Source organism: Bombina bombina, chromosome 4 (genome assembly GCF_027579735.1).
Source record: "Bombina bombina isolate aBomBom1 chromosome 4, aBomBom1.pri, whole genome shotgun sequence".
NCBI classification, from domain to species: Eukaryota; Metazoa; Chordata; class Amphibia; order Anura; family Bombinatoridae; genus Bombina; species Bombina bombina.
This window is the reverse complement of record NC_069502.1, coordinates 1,233,181,843-1,233,205,020: the sequence shown is the minus strand read 5'-3', so window position 1 is coordinate 1,233,205,020 and position 23,178 is coordinate 1,233,181,843. Positions and strand designations below refer to the sequence as shown.

General features: G+C 41.3%; 1 protein-coding gene across 1 annotated transcript in view; it reads left to right on the top strand.

Moving 5' to 3' along the window:
* Positions 1-183: 183 nt before the first annotated feature.
* The window catches only part of LOC128658289 (TRPM8 channel-associated factor 2-like), a gene marked incomplete at its 5' end in the record, with an annotated part of 107,010 nt that continues 84,015 nt past the window's right edge, over positions 184-23,178 (top strand). Inside the window, 2 exons of the mRNA XM_053712823.1 lie at positions 184-213; positions 324-543. Of these exons, the coding sequence (XP_053568798.1) occupies positions 184-213; positions 324-543 (250 nt within the window). The remainder of the gene's footprint in view (positions 214-323; positions 544-23,178) is intronic.

Here is a 23,178-nt window from a genome sequence, read left to right as displayed (position 1 = left end):
CAGGTACTGTTACTTATCTCTAGTACTACATTATATAGTGACAAGTCACACACATGCCGGCTACAGGTGTAACTAATACACAGTACAGTGATTACTAACAGCCTGCAGGTACTGTTACTTATCTCTAGTACTACATTATATAGTGACAAGTCACACACATGCCGGCTCCTGGTGTAACTAATACACAGTACAGTGATTACTAGCGGCCTGCAGGTACTTGTACAATACCACCCTGCCATAGTTAGTGCAATAAAGCATGATATAAATATTTATTGCTATGGTTATTTCTCCTCATTACTATGTGATCTATAATTTATTTGCAGATTCAGATCGGATGCCAGACGGATAACAATTTGTCGGTTAAGGCCAACGAGTATATACGAGCACCTCAGGTCACGCTGTCACTTCCCATCACAAAAGAGACGATAAAACTGTTCACTCTATGGGGCGGCCTTGTCTACATCATTTTACCTAAAGGTGCCAAGCTCGGTCAGTTCAGCGTTACCGTGCACGGTGTACAGAAGGCTCCCTACTTCCAGAAAGGTAATGAGCTCAGTGAGATCTATTGTCTGATTAGTTCCAATACTTGTTTCTCTGTGTTTATTTCATGGTTAGTCATTTATTGCTATATGGATGTAGTACCCAAAATAACAGCAAAATACCTATGCACCTCTACTGATACAATATAACAGTCAGTGACACAGAATGTGACACAGTATAGCAGAATGTCACCTGTGCACATCTACTGATACAATATAACAGTGAGTGACACAGAAGGTGAGACAATATAGCAGAATGTCACCTGTGCGCATCTACTGATACTATATAACAGTGAGTGACACATAAGGTGAGACAGTATAGCAGAATGTCACCTGTGCGCATCTACTGATACTATATAACAGTGAGTGACACAGAAGGTGAGACAATATAGCAGAATGTCACCTGTGCGCATCTACTGATACAATATAACAGTCAGTGACATAGAATGTGACACAGTGTAGCAGAATGTCACCTGTGCGCATCTACTGATACTATATAACAGTGAGTGACACAGAAGGTGAGACAATATAGCAGAATGTTACCTGTGCGCATCTACTGATACTATATAACAGTGAGTGACACAGAAGGTGAGACAATATAGCAGAATGTCACCTGTGCTCATCTACTGATACAATATAATAGACAGTGACACAGAAGATAACACAGTATAGCAGAATGTCACCTGTGCACATCTACTGATACAATATAACAGTGAGTGACACAGAAGGTGAGACAGTATAGCAGAATGTCACCTGTGCTCATCTACTGATACAATATAATAGACAGTGACACAGAAGATAACACAGTATAGCAGAATGTCACCTGTGCACATCTACTGATACTATATAACAGTGAGTGACACAGAAGGTGAGACAGTATAGCAGAATGTCACCTGTGCACATCTACTGATACAATATAACAGTGAGTGACACAGAAGGTGGCACAGTATAGCAGAATGTCACCTGTGCACCTCTACTGATACAATATAACAGTGAGTGACACAGAAGGTGAGACAGTATAGCAGAATGTCACCTGTGCTCATCTACTGATACAATATAACAGTGAGTGACACAGAAGGTGAGACAATATAGCAGAATGTCACCTGTGCACATCTACTGATACAATATAACAGTGAGTGACACAGAAGGTGAGACAGTATAGCAGAATGTCACCTGTGCTCATCTACTGATACAATATAACAGTGAGTGACACAGAAGGTGAGACAATATAGCAGAATGTCACCTGTGCTCATCTACTGATACAATATAATAGACAGTGACACAGAAGATAACACAGTATAGCAGAATGTCACCTGTGCACATCTACTGATACTATATAACAGTGAGTGACACAGAAGGTGAGACAGTATAGCAGAATGTCACCTGTGCACATCTACTGATACAATATAACAGTGAGTGACACAGAAGGTGGCACAGTATAGCAGAATGTCACCTGTGCACCTCTACTGATACAATATAACAGTGAGTGACACAGAAGGTGGCACAGTATAGCAGAATGTCACCTGTGCTCATCTACTGATATTTGAAATGAGGATAATCCAGCACCGGTTTCAAACCCCAAGATAGAGGGTACTCCTTTGGAGTGACTGCCACACTCCCAGCAATAGAGTATGAAAAAGAAAAATAAGGGTAACTCCTCTTGTAAAAATCCCAAAATATTTTTATTAGACAGGATCAGACACAGAACACCACAACGTTTCGGGGTCAGTACCCCTTAGTCATCTACTGATACAATATAACAGTGAGTGACACAGAAGGTGAGACAATATAGCAGAATGTCACCTGTGCACATCTACTGATACAATATAACAGTCAGTGACACAGAAGGTGAGACAATATAGCAGAATGTCACCTGTGCACATCTACTGATACAATATAACAGTCAGTGACATAGAATGTGACACAGTATAGCAGAATGTCACATGTGTGCATCTGATACTATATAACAGTGAGTGACACAGTATAGCAGAATGTCACCTGTGCACATCTCCTCATACAATATAATAGTCAGTGACACAGAATTTGACACAGTATAGCAGTATGTCACCTGTGCAAATCTACTGATTCAATATAACAATGACACCAAATGTGACACAGTATAGCAGAATGTCCCCTGTGCACATCTCCTCATACAATATAATAGTCAGTGACACAGAAGGTGAGACAGTATAGCAGAATGTCACCTGTGCACATCTACTGATACAATATAACAGTGAGTGACACAGAAGGTGAGACAATATAGCAGAATGTCACCTGTGCAAATCTACTGATACAATATAACAGTGAGTGACACAGAAGGTGAGACAATATAGCAGAATGTCACCTGTGCAAATCTACTGATACAATATAACAGTGAGTGACACAGAAGGTGAGACAATATAGCAGAATGTCACCTGTGCACATCTACTGATACTATATAACAGTGAGTGACACAGAAGGTGAGACAGTATAGCAAAATGTCACCTGTACACATCTACTGATACAATATAACAGTGAGTGACACAGAAGGTGAGACAATATAGCAGAATGTCACCTGTGCACATCTACTGATACAATATAACAGTGAGTGACACAGAAGGTGAGACAGTATAGCAGAATGTCACCTGTACACATCTACTGATACAATATAACAGTGAGTGACACAGAAGGTGAGACAATATAGCATAATGTCACCTGTGCACATCTACTGATACAATATAACAGTGAGTGACACAGAAGGTGAGACAGTATAGCAGAATGTCACCTGTGCGCATCTACTGATACAATATAACAGTGAGTGACACAGAAGGTGACACAGTATAGCAGAATGTCACCTGTGCGCATCTACTGATACAATATAACAGTGAGTGACACAGAAGGTGAGACAGTATAGCAGAATGTCACCTGTGCGCATCTACTGATACAATATAACAGTGAGTGACACAGAAGGTGAGACAGTATAGCAGAATGTCACCTGTGCGCATCTACTGATACTATATAACAGTGAGTGACACAGAAGGTGAGACAATATAGCAGAATGTCACCTGTGCACATCTACTGATACAATATAACAGTGAGTGACACAGAAGGTGAGACAGTACAGCAGAATGTCACCTGTGCGCATCTACTGATACTATATCACAGTGAGTGACACAGAAGGTGGCACAGTATAGCAGAATGTCACCTGTGCGCATCTACTGATACTATATAACAGTGAGTGACACAGAAGGTGAGACAATATAGCAGAATGTCACCTGTGAGCATCTACTGATACAATATAACAGTGAGTGACACAGAAGGTGACACAGTATAGCAGAATGTCACCTGTGCGCATCTACTGATACAATATAACAGTGAGTGACACAGAAGGTGAGACAATATAGCAGAATGTCACCTGTGCGCATCTACTGATACAATATAACAGTGAGTGACAGAGAAGGTGAGACAGTATAGCAGAATGTCACCTGTGCACATCTACTGATACAATATAACAGTGAGTGACACAGAAGGTGAGACAGTATAGCAGAATGTCACCTGTGCGCATCTACTGATACAATATAACAGTGAGTGACACAGAAGGTGAGACAATATAGCAGAATGTCACCTGTGCGCATCTACTGATACTATATAATAGTCAGTGACACAGAAGGTGAGACAATATAGCAGAATGTCACCTGTGCACATCTACTGATACAATATAACAGTGAGTGACACAGAAGGTGAGACAATATAGCAGAATGTCACCTGTGCGCATCTACTGATACAATATAACAGTGAGTGACACAGAAGGTGAGACAATATAGCAGAATGTCACCTGTGCGCATCTACTGATACAATATAACAGTGAGTGACACAGAAGGTGAGACAATATAGCAGAATGTCACCTGTGCACATCTACTGATACAATATAACAGTGAGTGACACAGAAGGTGAGACAGTATAGCAGAATGTCACCTGTGCGCATCTACTGATACAATATAACAGTGAGTGACACAGAAGGTGAGACAGTATAGCAGAATGTCACCTGTGCACATCTACTGATACTATATAACAGTGAGTGACACAGAAGGTGAGACAGTATAGCAGAATGTCACGTGTGCACATCTACTGATACAATATAACAGTGAGTGACACAGAAGGTGAGACAATATAGCATAATGTCACCTGTGCACATCTACTGATACTATATAACAGTGAGTGACACAGAAGGTGAGACAGTATAGCAGAATGTCACCTGTGCACATCTACTGATACAATATAACAGTGAGTGACACAGAAGGTGAGACAGTATAGCAGAATTTCACCTGTGCACATCTACTGATACAATATAACAGTGAGTGACACAGAAGGTGAGACAGTATAGCAGAATGTCACCTGTGCTCATCTACTGATACTATATAACAGTCAGTGACACAATATAGCAGAATGTCACCTGTGCACATCTACTGATACTATATAACAGTCAGTGACATAGAATGTGACACAGTATAACAGAATGTCACCTGTGCACATCTACTGATACAATATAACAGTGAGTGACACAGAAGGTGAGACAATATAGCAGAATGTCACCTGTGCACATCTACTGATACAATATAACAGTGAGTGACACAGAAGGTGAGACAATATAGCAGAATTTCACCTGTGCACATCTACTGATACAATATAACAGTGAGTGACACAGAAGGTGAGACAGTATAGCAGAATGTCACCTGTGCGCAGCTACTGATACTATATAACAGTGAGTGACACAGAAGGTGAGACAGTATAGCAGAATGTCACCTGTGCGCATCTACTGATACAGTATAACAGTGAGTGACACAGAAGGTGAGACAGTATAGCAGAATGTCACCTGTGCACATCTACTGATACAATATAACAGTAAGTGACACAGAAGGTGAGACAGTATAGCAGAATGTCACCTGTGCACCTCTACTGATACAATATAACAGTGAGTGACACAGAAGGTGAGACAATATAGCAGAATGTCACCTGTGCACATCTACTGATACAATATAACAGTGAGTGACACAGAAGGTGAGACAATATAGCAGAATTTCACCTGTGCACATCTACTGATACAATATAACAGTGAGTGACACAGAAGGTGAGACAGTATAGCAGAATGTCACCTGTGCGCAGCTACTGATACTATATAACAGTGAGTGACACAGAAGGTGAGACAGTATAGCAGAATGTCACCTGTGCGCATCTACTGATACAGTATAACAGTGAGTGACACAGAAGGTGAGACAGTATAGCAGAATGTCACCTGTGTACATCTACTGATACTATATAACAGTGAGTGACACAGAAGGTGAGACAATATAGCAGAATGTCACCTGTGTGCATCTACTGATACAATATAACAGTGAGTGACACAGAAGGTGAGACAGTATAGCAGAATGTCACCTGTGCACATCTACTGATACAATATAACAGTGAGTGACACAGAAGGTGAGACAGTATAGCAGAATGTCACCTGTGCGCATCTACTGATACAATATAACAGTGAGTGACACAGAAGGTGAGACAATATAGCAGAATGTCACCTGTGCACATCTACTGATACAATATAACAGTGAGTGACACAGAAGGTGAGACAGTATAGCAGAATGTCACCTGTGCACATCTACTGATACAATATAACAGTGAGTGACACAGAAGGTGAGACAGTATAGCAGAATGTCACCTGTGCACATCTACTGATGCAATATAACAGTCAGTGACACAGAAGGTGAGACAGTATAGCAGAATGTCACCTGTGCGCATCTACTGATACAATATAACAGTGAGTGACACAGAAGGTGAGACAGGGTAGCAGAATGTCACCTGTGCACATCTACTGATACAATATAACAGTGAGTGACACAGAAGGTGAGACAGTATAGCAGAATGTCACCTGTGCGCATCTACTGATACAATATAACAGTGAGTGACACAGAAGGTGACACAGTATAGCAGAATGTCACCTGTGCGCATCTACTGATACTATATAACAGTGAGTGACACAGAAGGTGAGACAGTATAGCAGAATGTCACCTGTGCGCATCTACTGATACTATATAACAGTGAGTGACACAGAAGGTGAGACAGTATAGCAGAATGTCACCTGTGCACATCTACTGATACAATATAACAGTGAGTGACACAGAAGGTGAGACAGTATAGCAGAATGTCACCTGTGCACATCTACTGATACAATATAACAGTGAGTGACACAGAAGGTGAGACAGTATAGCAGAATGTCACCTGTGCACATCTACTGATACTATATAACAGTGAGTGACACAGAAGGTGAGACAATATAGCAGAATGTCACCTGTGCGCATCTACTGATACAATATAACAGTGAGTGACACAGAAGGTGAGACAGTATAGCAGAATGTCACCTGTGCACATCTACTGATACAATATAACAGTGAGTGACACAGAAGGTGAGACAATATAGCAGAATGTCACCTGTGCGCATCTACTGATACAATATAACAGTGAGTGACACAGAAGGTGAGACAATATAGCAGAATGTCACCTGTGCGCATCTACTGATACAATATAACAGTGAGTGACACAGAAGGTGAGACAATATAGCAGAATGTCACCTGTGCACATCTACTGATACAATATAACAGTGAGTGACACAGAAGGTGAGACAGTATAGCAGAATGTCACCTGTGCGCATCTACTGATACAATATAACAGTGAGTGACACAGAAGGTGAGACAGTATAGCAGAATGTCACCTGTGCACATCTACTGATACTATATAACAGTGAGTGACACAGAAGGTGAGACAGTATAGCAGAATGTCACGTGTGCACATCTACTGATACAATATAACAGTGAGTGACACAGAAGGTGAGACAATATAGCATAATGTCACCTGTGCACATCTACTGATACTATATAACAGTGAGTGACACAGAAGGTGAGACAGTATAGCAGAATGTCACCTGTGCACATCTACTGATACTATATAACAGTGAGTGACACAGAAGGTGAGACAATATAGCAGAATGTCACCTGTGTGCATCTACTGATACAATATAACAGTGAGTGACACAGAAGGTGAGACAGTATAGCAGAATGTCACCTGTGCACATCTACTGATACAATATAACAGTGAGTGACACAGAAGGTGAGACAGTATAGCAGAATGTCACCTGTGCGCATCTACTGATACAATATAACAGTGAGTGACACAGAAGGTGAGACAATATAGCAGAATGTCACCTGTGCACATCTACTGATACAATATAACAGTGAGTGACACAGAAGGTGAGACAGTATAGCAGAATGTCACCTGTGCACATCTACTGATACAATATAACAGTGAGTGACACAGAAGGTGAGACAGTATAGCAGAATGTCACCTGTGCACATCTACTGATGCAATATAACAGTCAGTGACACAGAAGGTGAGACAGTATAGCAGAATGTCACCTGTGCGCATCTACTGATACAATATAACAGTGAGTGACACAGAAGGTGAGACAGGGTAGCAGAATGTCACCTGTGCACATCTACTGATACAATATAACAGTGAGTGACACAGAAGGTGAGACAGTATAGCAGAATGTCACCTGTGCGCATCTACTGATACAATATAACAGTGAGTGACACAGAAGGTGACACAGTATAGCAGAATGTCACCTGTGCGCATCTACTGATACTATATAACAGTGAGTGACACAGAAGGTGAGACAGTATAGCAGAATGTCACCTGTGCGCATCTACTGATACTATATAACAGTGAGTGACACAGAAGGTGAGACAGTATAGCAGAATGTCACCTGTGCACATCTACTGATACAATATAACAGTGAGTGACACAGAAGGTGAGACAGTATAGCAGAATGTCACCTGTGCACATCTACTGATACAATATAACAGTGAGTGACACAGAAGGTGAGACAGTATAGCAGAATGTCACCTGTGCACATCTACTGATACTATATAACAGTGAGTGACACAGAAGGTGAGACAATATAGCAGAATGTCACCTGTGCGCATCTACTGATACAATATAACAGTGAGTGACACAGAAGGTGAGACAGTATAGCAGAATGTCACCTGTGCACATCTACTGATACAATATAACAGTGAGTGACACAGAAGGTGAGACAATATAGCAGAATGTCACCTGTGCGCATCTACTGATACAATATAACAGTGAGTGACACAGAAGGTGAGACAATATAGCAGAATGTCACCTGTGCGCATCTACTGATACAATATAACAGTGAGTGACACAGAAGGTGAGACAATATAGCAGAATGTCACCTGTGCACATCTACTGATACAATATAACAGTGAGTGACACAGAAGGTGAGACAGTATAGCAGAATGTCACCTGTGCGCATCTACTGATACAATATAACAGTGAGTGACACAGAAGGTGAGACAGTATAGCAGAATGTCACCTGTGCACATCTACTGATACTATATAACAGTGAGTGACACAGAAGGTGAGACAGTATAGCAGAATGTCACGTGTGCACATCTACTGATACAATATAACAGTGAGTGACACAGAAGGTGAGACAATATAGCATAATGTCACCTGTGCACATCTACTGATACTATATAACAGTGAGTGACACAGAAGGTGAGACAGTATAGCAGAATGTCACCTGTGCACATCTACTGATACAATATAACAGTGAGTGACACAGAAGGTGAGACAGTATAGCAGAATTTCACCTGTGCACATCTACTGATACAATATAACAGTGAGTGACACAGAAGGTGAGACAGTATAGCAGAATGTCACCTGTGCTCATCTACTGATACTATATAACAGTCAGTGACACAATATAGCAGAATGTCACCTGTGCACATCTACTGATACTATATAACAGTCAGTGACATAGAATGTGACACAGTATAACAGAATGTCACCTATGCACATCTACTGATACAATATAACAGTCAGTGACATAGAATGTGACACAGTATAGCAGAATGTCACCTGTGCACCTCTACTGATACAATATAACAGTGAGTGACACAGAAGGTGAGACAATATAGCAGAATGTCACCTGTGCACATCTACTGATACAATATAACAGTGAGTGACACAGAAGGTGAGACAATATAGCAGAATGTCACCTGTGCACATCTACTGATACAATATAACAGTGAGTGACACAGAAGGTGAGACAGTATAGCAGAATGTCACCTGTGCGCAGCTACTGATACTATATAACAGTGAGTGACACAGAAGGTGAGACAGTATAGCAGAATGTCACCTGTGCGCATCTACTGATACAATATAACAGTGAGTGACACAGAAGGTGAGACAGTATAGCAGAATGTCACCTGTGCGCATCTACTGATACAATATAACAGTGAGTGACACAGAAGGTGAGACAATATAGCAGAATGTCACCTGTGCGCATCTACTGATACTATATAACAGTGAGTGACACAGAAGGTGAGACAATATAGCAGAATGTCACCTGTGCACATCTACTGATACAATATAACAGTGAGTGACACAGAAGGTGAGACAGTATAGCAGAATGTCACCTGTGCACATCTACTGATACTATATAACAGTGAGTGACACAGAAGGTGAGACAGTATAGCAGAATGTCACCTGTGCGCATCTACTGATACAGTATAACAGTGAGTGACACAGAAGGTGAGACAGTATAGCAGAATGTCACCTGTGTACATCTACTGATACTATATAACAGTGAGTGACACAGAAGGTGAGACAATATAGCAGAATGTCACCTGTGTGCATCTACTGATACAATATAACAGTGAGTGACACAGAAGGTGAGACAGTATAGCAGAATGTCACCTGTGCACATCTACTGATACAATATAACAGTGAGTGACACAGAAGGTGAGACAGTATAGCAGAATGTCACCTGTGCGCATCTACTGATACAATATAACAGTGAGTGACACAGAAGGTGAGACAATATAGCAGAATGTCACCTGTGCACATCTACTGATACAATATATCAGTGAGTGACACAGAAGGTGAGACAGTATAGCAGAATGTCACCTGTGCACATCTACTGATACAATATAACAGTGAGTGACACAGAAGGTGAGACAGTATAGCAGAATGTCACCTGTGCACATCTACTGATGCAATATAACAGTCAGTGACACAGAAGGTGAGACAGTATAGCAGAATGTCACCTGTGCGCATCTACTGATACAATATAACAGTGAGTGACACAGAAGGTGAGACAGGGTAGCAGAATGTCACCTGTGCACATCTACTGATACAATATAACAGTGAGTGACACAGAAGGTGAGACAGTATAGCAGAATGTCACCTGTGCGCATCTACTGATACAATATAACAGTGAGTGACACAGAAGGTGACACAGTATAGCAGAATGTCACCTGTGCGCATCTACTGATACTATATAACAGTGAGTGACACAGAAGGTGAGACAGTATAGCAGAATGTCACCTGTGCGCATCTACTGATACTATATAACAGTGAGTGACACAGAAGGTGAGACAGTATAGCAGAATGTCACCTGTGCACATCTACTGATACAATATAACAGTGAGTGACACAGAAGGTGAGACAGTATAGCAGAATGTCACCTGTGCACATCTACTGATACAATATAACAGTGAGTGACACAGAAGGTGAGACAGTATAGCAGAATGTCACCTGTGCACATCTACTGATACTATATAACAGTGAGTGACACAGAAGGTGAGACAATATAGCAGAATGTCACCTGTGCGCATCTACTGATACAATATAACAGTGAGTGACACAGAAGGTGAGACAGTATAGCAGAATGTCACCTGTGCACATCTACTGATACAATATAACAGTGAGTGACACAGAAGGTGAGACAATATAGCAGAATGTCACCTGTGCACATCTACTGATACAATATAACAGTGAGTGACACAGAAGGTGAGACAGTATAGCAGAATGTCACCTGTGCAAATCTACTGATACAATATAACAGTGAGTGACACAGAAGGTGAGACAATATAGCAGAATGTCACCTGTGCACATCTACTGATACAATATAACAGTCAGTGACACAGAAGGTGAGACAGTATAGCAGAATGTCACCTGTGCACATCTACTGATACAATATAACAGTGAGTGACACAGAAGGTGAGACAATATAGCAGAATGTCACCTGTGCGCATCTACTGATACAATATAACAGTGAGTGACACAGAAGGTGAGACAATATAGCAGAATGTCACCTGTGCGCATCTACTGATACAATATAACAGTGAGTGACACAGAAGGTGAGACAATATAGCAGAATGTCACCTGTGCACATCTACTGATACAATATAACAGTGAGTGACACAGAAGGTGAGACAGTATAGCAGAATGTCACCTGTGCGCATCTACTGATACAATATAACAGTGAGTGACACAGAAGGTGAGACAGTATAGCAGAATGTCACCTGTGCGCATCTACTGATACAATATAACAGTGAGTGACACAGAAGGTGAGACAGTATAGCAGAATGTCACCTGTGCACATCTACTGATACAATATAACAGTGAGTGACACAGAAGGTGAGACAGTATAGCAGAATGTCACCTGTGCACATCTACTGATACAATATAACAGTGAGTGACACAGAAGGTGAGACAGTATAGCAGAATGTCACCTGTGCACATCTACTGATACAATATAACAGTGAGTGACACAGAAGGTGAGACAATATAGCATAATGTCACCTGTGCACATCTACTGATACAATATAACAGTCAGTGACACAGAAGGTGAGACAGTATAGCAGAATGTCACCTGTGCACATCTACTGATACAATATAACAGTGAGTGACACAGAAGGTGAGACAGTATAGCAGAATGTCACCTGTGCACATCTACTGATACAATATAACAGTGAGTGACACAGAAGGTGAGACAGTATAGCAGAATGTCACCTGTGCGCATCTACTGATATTATATAACAGTGAGTGACACAGAAGGTGAGACAGTATAGCAGAATGTCACCTGTGCACATCTACTGATACAATATAACAGTGAGTGACACAGAAGGTGAGACAGTATAGCAGAATGTCACCTGTGCACATCTACTGATACAATATAACTGTGAGTGACACAGAAGGTGAGACAGTATAGCAGAATGTCACCTGTGCGCATCTACTGATACAATATAACAGTGAGTGAGACAGAAGGTGAGACAGTATAGCAGAATGTCACCTGTGCACATCTACTGATACAATATAACAGTGAGTGACACAGAAGGTGAGACAGTATATCAGAATGTCACCTGTGCTCATCTACTGATACTATATAACAGTCAGTGACACAATATAGCAGAATGTCACCTGTGCACATCTACTGATACTATGTAACAGTCAGTGACATAGAATGTGACACAGTATAACAGAATGTCACCTATGCACATCTACTGATACAATATAACAGTCAGTGACACAGAAGGTGAGACAATATAGCAGAATGTCACCTGTGCACATCTACTGATACAATATAACAGTGAGTGACACAGAAGGTGAGACAGTATAGCAGAATGTCACCTGTGCGCATCTACTGATACTATATAACAGTGAGTGACACAGAAGGTGAGACAGTATAGCAGAATGTCACCTGTGCGCATCTACTGATACAATATAACAGTGAGTGACACAGAAGGTGAGACAGTATAGCAGAATGTCACCTGTGCGCATCTACTGATACAATATAACAGTGAGTGACACAGAAGGTGAGACAATATAGCAGAATGTCACCTGTGCGCATCTACTGATACTATATAACAGTGAGTGACACAGAAGGTGAGACAATATAGCAGAATGTCACCTGTGCACATCTACTGATACAATATAACAGTGAGTGACACAGAAGGTGAGACAGTATAGCAGAATGTCACCTGTGTACATCTACTGATACTATATAACAGTGAGTGACACAGAAGGTGAGACAATATAGCAGAATGTCACCTGTGCGCATCTACTGATACAATATAACAGTGAGTGACACAGAAGGTGAGACAGTATAGCAGAATGTCACCTGTGCGCATCTACTGATACAATATAACAGTGAGTGACACAGAAGGTGAGACAATATAGCAGAATGTCACCTGTGCACATCTACTGATACAATATAACAGTGAGTGACACAGAAGGTGAGACAGTATAGCAGAATGTCACCTGTGCACATCTACTGATACTATATAACAGTGAGTGACACAGAAGGTGAGACAGTATAGCAGAATGTCACCTGTGCACATCTACTGATACAATATAACAGTGAGTGACACAGAAGGTGAGACAATATAGCAGAATGTCACCTGTGCGCATCTACTGATACAATATAACAGTGAGTGACACAGAAGGTGAGACAATATAGCAGAATGTCACCTGTGCACATCTACTGATACTATATAACAGTGAGTGACACAGAAGGTGAGACAATATAGCAGAATGTCACCTGTGCGCATCTACTGATACAATATAACAGTGAGTGACACAGAAGGTGAGACAATATAGCAGAATGTCACCTGTGCGCATCTACTGATACTATATAACAGTGAGTGACACAGAAGGTGAGACAGTATAGCAGAATGTCACCTGTGCACATCTACTGATACAATATAACAGTCAGTGACATAGAATGTGACACAGTATAGCAGAATGTCACCTGTGCACATCTACTGATACTATATAACAGTGAGTGACACAGAAGGTGAGACAGTATAGCAGAATGTCACCTGTGCACATCTACTGATACAATATAACAGTGAGTGACACAGAAGGTGAGACAATATAGCAGAATGTCACCTGTGCGCATCTACTGATACAATATAACAGTGAGTGACACAGAAGGTGAGACAATATAGCAGAATGTCACCTGTGCACATCTACTGATACTATATAACAGTGAGTGACACAGAAGGTGAGACAATATAGCAGAATGTCACCTGTGCGCATCTACTGATACAATATAACAGTGAGTGACACAGAAGGTGAGACAATATAGCAGAATGTCACCTGTGCGCATCTACTGATACTATATAACAGTGAGTGACACAGAAGGTGAGACAATATAGCAGAATGTCACCTGTGCGCATCTACTGATACTATATAACAGTGAGTGACACAGAAGGTGAGACAGTATAGCAGAATGTCACCTGTGCACATCTACTGATACTATATAACAGTGAGTGACACAGAAGGTGACACAGTATAGCAGAATGTCACCTGTGCGCATCTACTGATACAATATAACAGTGAGTAACACAGAAGGTGAGACAGTATAGCAGAATGTCACCTGTGTGCATCTACTGATACAATATAACAGTGAGTAACACAGAAGGTGAGACAGTATAGCAGAATGTCACCTGTGCGCATCTACTGATACAATATAGCAGTGAGTGACACAGAAGGTGAGACAATATAGCAGAATGTCACCTGTGCGCATCTACTGATACTATATAATAGTCAGTGACACAGAAGGTGAGACAATATAGCAGAATGTCACCTGTGCGCATCTACTGATATAATATAACAGTGAGTGACACAGAAGGTGAGACAATATAGCAGAATGTCACCTGTGTGCATCTACTGATACAATATAACAGTGAGTGACACAGAAGGTGACACAGTATAGCAGAATGTCACCTGTGCGCATCTACTGATACAATATAACAGTGAGTAACACAGAAGGTGAGACAGTATAGCAGAATGTCACCTGTGCACATCTACTGATACTATATAACAGTGAGTGACACAGAAGGTGAGACAGTATAGCAGAATGTCACCTGTGCGCATCTACTGATACAATATAACAGTGAGTGACACAGAAGGTGAGACAGTATAGCAGAATGTCACCTGTGCGCATCTACTGATACAATATAACAGTGAGTGACACAGAAGGTGACACAATATAGCAGAATGTCACCTGTGCGCAACTACTGATACAATATAACAGTGAGTGACACAGAAGGTGAGACAGTATAGCAGAATGTCACCTGTGCGCATCTACTGATACAATATAACAGTGAGTGACACAGAAGGTGAGACAGTATAGCAGAATGTCACCTGTGCACATCTACTGATACAATATAACAGTGAGTGACACAGAAGGTGAGACAGTATAGCAGAATGTCACCTGTGCACATCTACTGATACAATATAACAGTCAGTGACACAGAAGGTGAGACAGTATAGCAGAATGTCACCTGTGCACATCTACTGATACAATATAACAGTCAGTGACACAGAAGGTGAGACAGTATAGCAGAATGTCACCTGTGCGCATCTACTGATACAATATAACAGTGAGTGACACAGAAGGTGACACAGTATAGCAGAATGTCACCTGTGCACATCTACTGATACAATATAACTGTGAGTGACACAGAAGGTGAGACAATATAGCAGAATGTCACCTGTGCACATCTACTGATACAATATAACAGTGAGTGACACAGAAGGTAACACAGTATAGCAGAATGTCACCTGTGCACATCTACTGATACAATATAACAGTGAGTGACACAGAAGGTGAGACAGTATAGCAGAATGTCACCTGTGCGCATCTACTGATACAATATAACAGTGAGTGACACAGAAGGTGAGACAATATAGCAGAATGTCACCTGTGCGCATCTACTGATACTATATAACAGTGAGTGACACAGAAGGTGAGACAATATAGCAGAATGTCACCTGTGCACATCTACTGATACAATATAACAGTGAGTGACACAGAAGGTGAGACAGTATAGCAGAATGTCACCTGTGCGCATCTACTGATACAATATAACAGTGAGTGACACAGAAGGTGAGACAGTATAGCAGAATGTCACCTGTGCGCATCTACTGATACTATATAACAGTGAGTGACACAGAAGGTGAGACAGTATAGCAGAATGTCCCCTGTGCGCATCTACTGATACTATATAACAGTGAGTGACACAGAAGGTGAGACAGTATAGCAGAATGTCACCTGTGCGCATCTACTGATACTATATAACAGTGAGTGACACAGAAGGTGACACAGTATAGCAGAATGTCACCTGTGCACATCTACTGATACAATATAACAGTGAGTGACACAGAAGGTGAGACAGTATAGCAGAATGTCACCTGTGCACATCTACTGATACAATATAACAGTGAGTGACACAGAAGGTGAGACAGTATAGCAGAATGTCACCTGTGTACATCTACTGATACAATATAACAGTGAGTGACACAGAATGTGAGACAATATAGCAGAATGTCACCTGTGCGCATCTACTGATACTATATAACAGTGAGTGACACAGAAGGTGACACAGTATAGCAGAATGTCACCTGTGCGCATCTACTGATACAATATAACAGTGAGTGACACAGAAGGTGAGACAATATAGCAGAATGTCACCTGTGCGCATCTACTGATACAATATAACAGTGAGTGACACAGAAGGTGAGACAGTATAGCAGAATGTCACCTGTGCACATCTACTGATACAATATAACAGTGAGTGACACAGAAGGTGAGACAGTATAGCAGAATGTCAACTGTGCACATCTACTGATACAATATAACAGTCAGTGACACAGAAGGTGAGACAGTATAGCAGAATGTCACCTGTGCGCATCTACTGATACAATATAACAGTGAGTGACACAGAAGGTGAGACAGGGTAGCAGAATGTCACCTGTGCACATCTACTGATACAATATAACAGTGAGTGACACAGAAGGTGAGACAGTATAGCAGAATGTCACCTGTGCGCATCTACTGATACAATATAACAGTGAGTGACACAGAAGGTGACACAGTATAGCAGAATGTCACCTGTGCACATCTACTGATACAATATAACAGTGAGTGACACAGAAGGTGAGACAGTATAGCAGAATGTCACCTGTGCACATCTACTGATACAATATAACAGTGAGTGACACAGAAGGTGAGACAGTATAGCAGAATGTCACCTGTGCACATCTACTGATACAATATAACAGTGAGTGACACAGAAGGTGAGACAGTATAGCAGAATGTCACCTGTGCACATCTACTGATACAATATAACAGTGAGTGACACAGAAGGTGAGACAGTATAGCAGAATGTCACCTGTGCACATCTACTGATACAATATAACAGTCAGTGACACAGAAGGTGAGACAGTATAGCAGAATGTCACCTGTGCGCATCTACTGATACAATATAACAGTGAGTGACACAGAAGGTGAGACAGGGTAGCAGAATGTCACCTGTGCACATCTACTGATACAATATAACAGTGAGTCACACAGAAGGTGAGACAGTATAGCAGAATGTCACCTGTGCGCATCTACTGATACAATATAACAGTGAGTGACACAGAAGGTGACACAGTATAGCAGAATGTCACCTGTGCGCATCTACTGATACTATATAACAGTGAGTGACACAGAAGGTGAGACAGTATAGCAGAATGTCACCTGTGCGCATCTACTGATACAATATAACAGTGAGTGACACAGAAGGTGAGACAATATAGCAGAATGTCACCTGTGCGCATCTACTGATACAATATAACAGTGAGTGACACAGAAGGTGAGACAATATAGCAGAATGTCACCTGTGCACATCTACTGATACTATATAACAGTGAGTGACACAGAAGGTGAGACAATATAGCAGAATGTCACCTGTGCGCATCTACTGATACAATATAACAGTGAGTGACACAGAAGGTGAGACAGTATAGCAGAATGTCACCTGTGCGCATCTACTGATACTATATAACAGTGAGTGACACAGAAGGTGAGACAATATAGCAGAATGTCACCTGTGCACATCTACTGATACAATATAACAGTGAGTGACACAGAAGGTGACACAGTATAGCAGAATGTCACCTGTGCACATCTACTGATACAATATAACAGTGAGTGACACAGAAGGTGAGACAATATAGCAGAATGTCACCTGTGCGCATCTACTGATACTATATAACAGTGAGTGACACAGAAGGTGAGACAATATAGCAGAATGTCACCTGTGCACATCTACTGATACAATATAACAGTCAGTGACATAGAATGTGAGACAGTATAGCAGAATGTCACCTGTGCACATCTACTGATACTATATAACAGTGAGTGACACAGAAGGTGAGACAGTATAGCAGAATGTCACCTGTGCGCATCTACTGATACAATATAACAGTCAGTGACATAGAATGTGACACAGTATAGCAGAATGTCACCTGTGCACATCTACTGATACAATATAACAGTGAGTGACACAGAAGGTGAGACAGTATAGCAGAATGTCACCTGTGCACATCTACTGATACAATATAACAGTCAGTGACACAGAAGGTGAGACAGTATAGCAGAATGTCACCTGTGCGCATCTACTGATACAATATAACAGTGAGTGACACAGAAGGTGAGACAGGGTAGCAGAATGTCACCTGTGCACATCTACTGATACAATATAACAGTGAGTGACACAGAAGGTGAGACAGTATAGCAGAATGTCACCTGTGCGCATCTATTGATACAATATAACAGTGAGTGACACAGAAGGTGACACAGTATAGCAGAATGTCACCTGTGAGCATCTACTGATACAATATAACAGTGAGTGACACAGAAGGTGACACAGTATAGCAGAATGTCACCTGTGCACATCTACTGATACAATATAACAGTCAGTGACACAGAAGGTGAGACAGTATAGCAGAATGTCACCTGTGCGCATCTACTGATACAATATAACAGTGAGTGACACAGAAGGTGAGACAGGGTAGCAGAATGTCACCTGTGCACATCTACTGATACAATATAACAGTGAGTCACACAGAAGGTGAGACAGTATAGCAGAATGTCACCTGTGCGCATCTACTGATACAATATAACAGTGAGTGACACAGAAGGTGACACAGTATAGCAGAATGTCACCTGTGCGCATCTACTGATACTATATAACAGTGAGTGACACAGAAGGTGAGACAGTATAGCAGAATGTCACCTGTGCGCATCTACTGATACAATATAACAGTGAGTGACACAGAAGGTGAGACAATATAGCAGAATGTCACCTGTGCGCATCTACTGATACAATATAACAGTGAGTGACACAGAAGGTGAGACAATATAGCAGAATGTCACCTGTGCACATCTACTGATACTATATAACAGTGAGTGACACAGAAGGTGAGACAATATAGCAGAATGTCACCTGTGCGCATCTACTGATACAATATAACAGTGAGTGACACAGAAGGTGAGACAGTATAGCAGAATGTCACCTGTGCGCATCTACTGATACTATATAACAGTGAGTGACACAGAAGGTGAGACAATATAGCAGAATGTCACCTGTGCACATCTACTGATACAATATAACAGTGAGTGACACAGAAGGTGACACAGTATAGCAGAATGTCACCTGTGCACATCTACTGATACAATATAACAGTGAGTGACACAGAAGGTGAGACAATATAGCAGAATGTCACCTGTGCGCATCTACTGATACTATATAACAGTGAGTGACACAGAAGGTGAGACAATATAGCAGAATGTCACCTGTGCACATCTACTGATACAATATAACAGTCAGTGACATAGAATGTGAGACAGTATAGCAGAATGTCACCTGTGCACATCTACTGATACTATATAACAGTGAGTGACACAGAAGGTGAGACAGTATAGCAGAATGTCACCTGTGCGCATCTACTGATACAATATAACAGTCAGTGACATAGAATGTGACACAGTATAGCAGAATGTCACCTGTGCACATCTACTGATACAATATAACAGTCAGTGACATAGAATGTGACACAGTATAGCAGAATGTCACCTGTGCACATCTACTGATACAATATAACAGTGAGTGACACAGAAGGTGAGACAGTATAGCAGAATGTCACCTGTGCGCATCTACTGATACAATATAACAGTCAGTGACATAGAATGTGACACAGTATAGCAGAATGTCACCTGTGCACATCTACTGATACAATATAACAGTGAGTGACACAGAAGGTGAGACAGTATAGCAGAATGTCACCTGTGCGCATCTACTGATACAATATAACAGTGAGTGACACAGAAGGTGAGACAGTATAGCAGAATGTCACCTGTGCGCATCTACTGATACTATATAACAGTGAGTGACACAGAAGGTGAGACAGTATAGCAGAATGTCCCCTGTGCGCATCTACTGATACTATATAACAGTGAGTGACACAGAAGGTGAGACAGTATAGCAGAATGTCACCTGTGCGCATCTACTGATACTATATAACAGTGAGTGACACAGAAGGTGAGACAGTATAGCAGAATGTCACCTGTGCACATCTACTGATACAATATAACAGTGAGTGACACAGAAGGTGACACAGTATAGCAGAATGTCACCTGTGCTCATCTACTGATACAATATAACAGTGAGTGACACAGAAGGTGAGACAGTATAGCAGAATGTCACCTGTGCGCATCTACTGATACAATATAACAGTCAGTGACACAGAAGGTGAGACAATATAGCAGAATGTCACCTGTGCGCATCTACTGATACAATATAACAGTGAGTGACACAGAAGGTGAGACAGTATAGCAGAATGTCACCTGTGCGCATCTACTGATACAATATAACAGTGAGTGACACAGAAGGTGAGACAGTATAGCAGAATGTCACCTGTGCACATCTACTGATACTATATAACAGTGAGTGACACAGAAGGTGAGACAATATAGCAGAATGTCACCTGTGCGCATCTACTGATACTATATAACAGTGAGTGACACAGAAGGTGAGACAGTATAGCAGAATGTCACCTGTGCGCATCTACTGATACTATATAACAGTGAGTGACACAGAAGGTGAGACAGTATAGCAGAATGTCACCTGTGCGCATCTTCTGATACAATATAACAGTGAGTGACACAGAAGGTGAGACAGTATAGCAGAATGTCACCTGTGCACATCTACTGATACTATATAACAGTGAGTGACACAGAAGGTGAGACAATATAGCAGAATGTCACCTGTGTGCATCTACTGATACAATATAACGGTGAGTGACACAGAAGGTGAGACAATATAGCAGAATGTCACCTGTGCGCATCTACTGATACTATATAACAGTGAGTGACACAGAAGGTGAGACAATATAGCAGAATGTCACCTGTGCGCATCTACTGATACTATATAACAGTGAGTGACACAGAAGGTGAGACAATATAGCAGAATGTCACCTGTGCGCATCTACTGATACAATATAACAGTGAGTGACACAGAAGGTGAGACAATATAGCAGAATGTCACCTGTGCACATCTACTGATACTATATAACAGTGAGTGACACAGAAGGTGAGACAATATAGCAGAATGTCACCTGTGCACATCTACTGATACAATATAACAGTGAGTGACACAGAAGGTGAGACAATATAGCAGAATGTCACCTGTGCACATCTACTGATACAATATAACAGTGAGTGACACAGAAGGTGAGACAATATAGCAGAATGTCACCTGTGCGCATCTACTGATACAGTATAACAGTCAGTGACACAGAAGGTGAGACAGTATAGCAGAATGTCACCTGTGCGCATCTACTGATACAATATAACAGTGAGTGACACAGAAGGTGAGACAGTATAGCAGAATGTCACCTGTGCACCTCTACTGATACTATATAACAGTGAGTGACACAGAAGGTGAGACAGTATAGCAGAATGTCACCTGTGCACATCTACTGATACAATATAACAGTGAGTGACACAGAAGGTGAGACAATATAGCAGAATGTCACCTGTGCACCTCTACTGGTGCAATATAACAGTGAGTGACACAGAAGGTGAGACAATATAGCAGAATGTCACCTGTGCGCATCTACTGATACAATATAACAGTGAGTGACACAGAAGGTGAGACAATATAGCAGAATGTCACCTGTGCGCATCTACTGATACAATATAACAGTGAGTGACACAGAAGGTGGCACAGTATAGCAGAATGTCACCTGTGCGCATCTACTGATACAATATAACAGTGAGTGACACAGAAGGTGAGACAATATAGCAGAATGTCACCTGTGCACATCTACTGATACAATATAACAGTGAGTGACACAGAAGGTGAGACAATATAGCAGAATGTCACCTGTGCACATCTACTGATACAATATAACAGTGAGTGACACAGAAGGTGAGACAATATAGCAGAATGTCACCTGTGCACATCTACTGATACAATATAACAGTGAGTGACACAGAAGGTGAGACAGTATAGCAGAATGTCACCTGTGCGCATCTACTGATACAATATAACAGTGAGTGACACAGAAGGTGAGACAGTATAGCAGAATGTCACCTGTGCACATCTACTGATACTATATAACAGTGAGTGACACAGAAGGTGAGACAATATAGCAGAATGTCACCTGTGTGCATCTACTGATACAATATAACGGTGAGTGACACAGAAGGTGAGACAATATAGCAGAATGTCACCTGTGCGCATCTACTGATACTATATAACAGTGAGTGACACAGAAGGTGAGACAATATAGCAGAATGTCACCTGTGCGCATCTACTGATACTATATAACAGTGAGTGACACAGAAGGTGAGACAATATAGCAGAATGTCACCTGTGCGCATCTACTGATACAATATAACAGT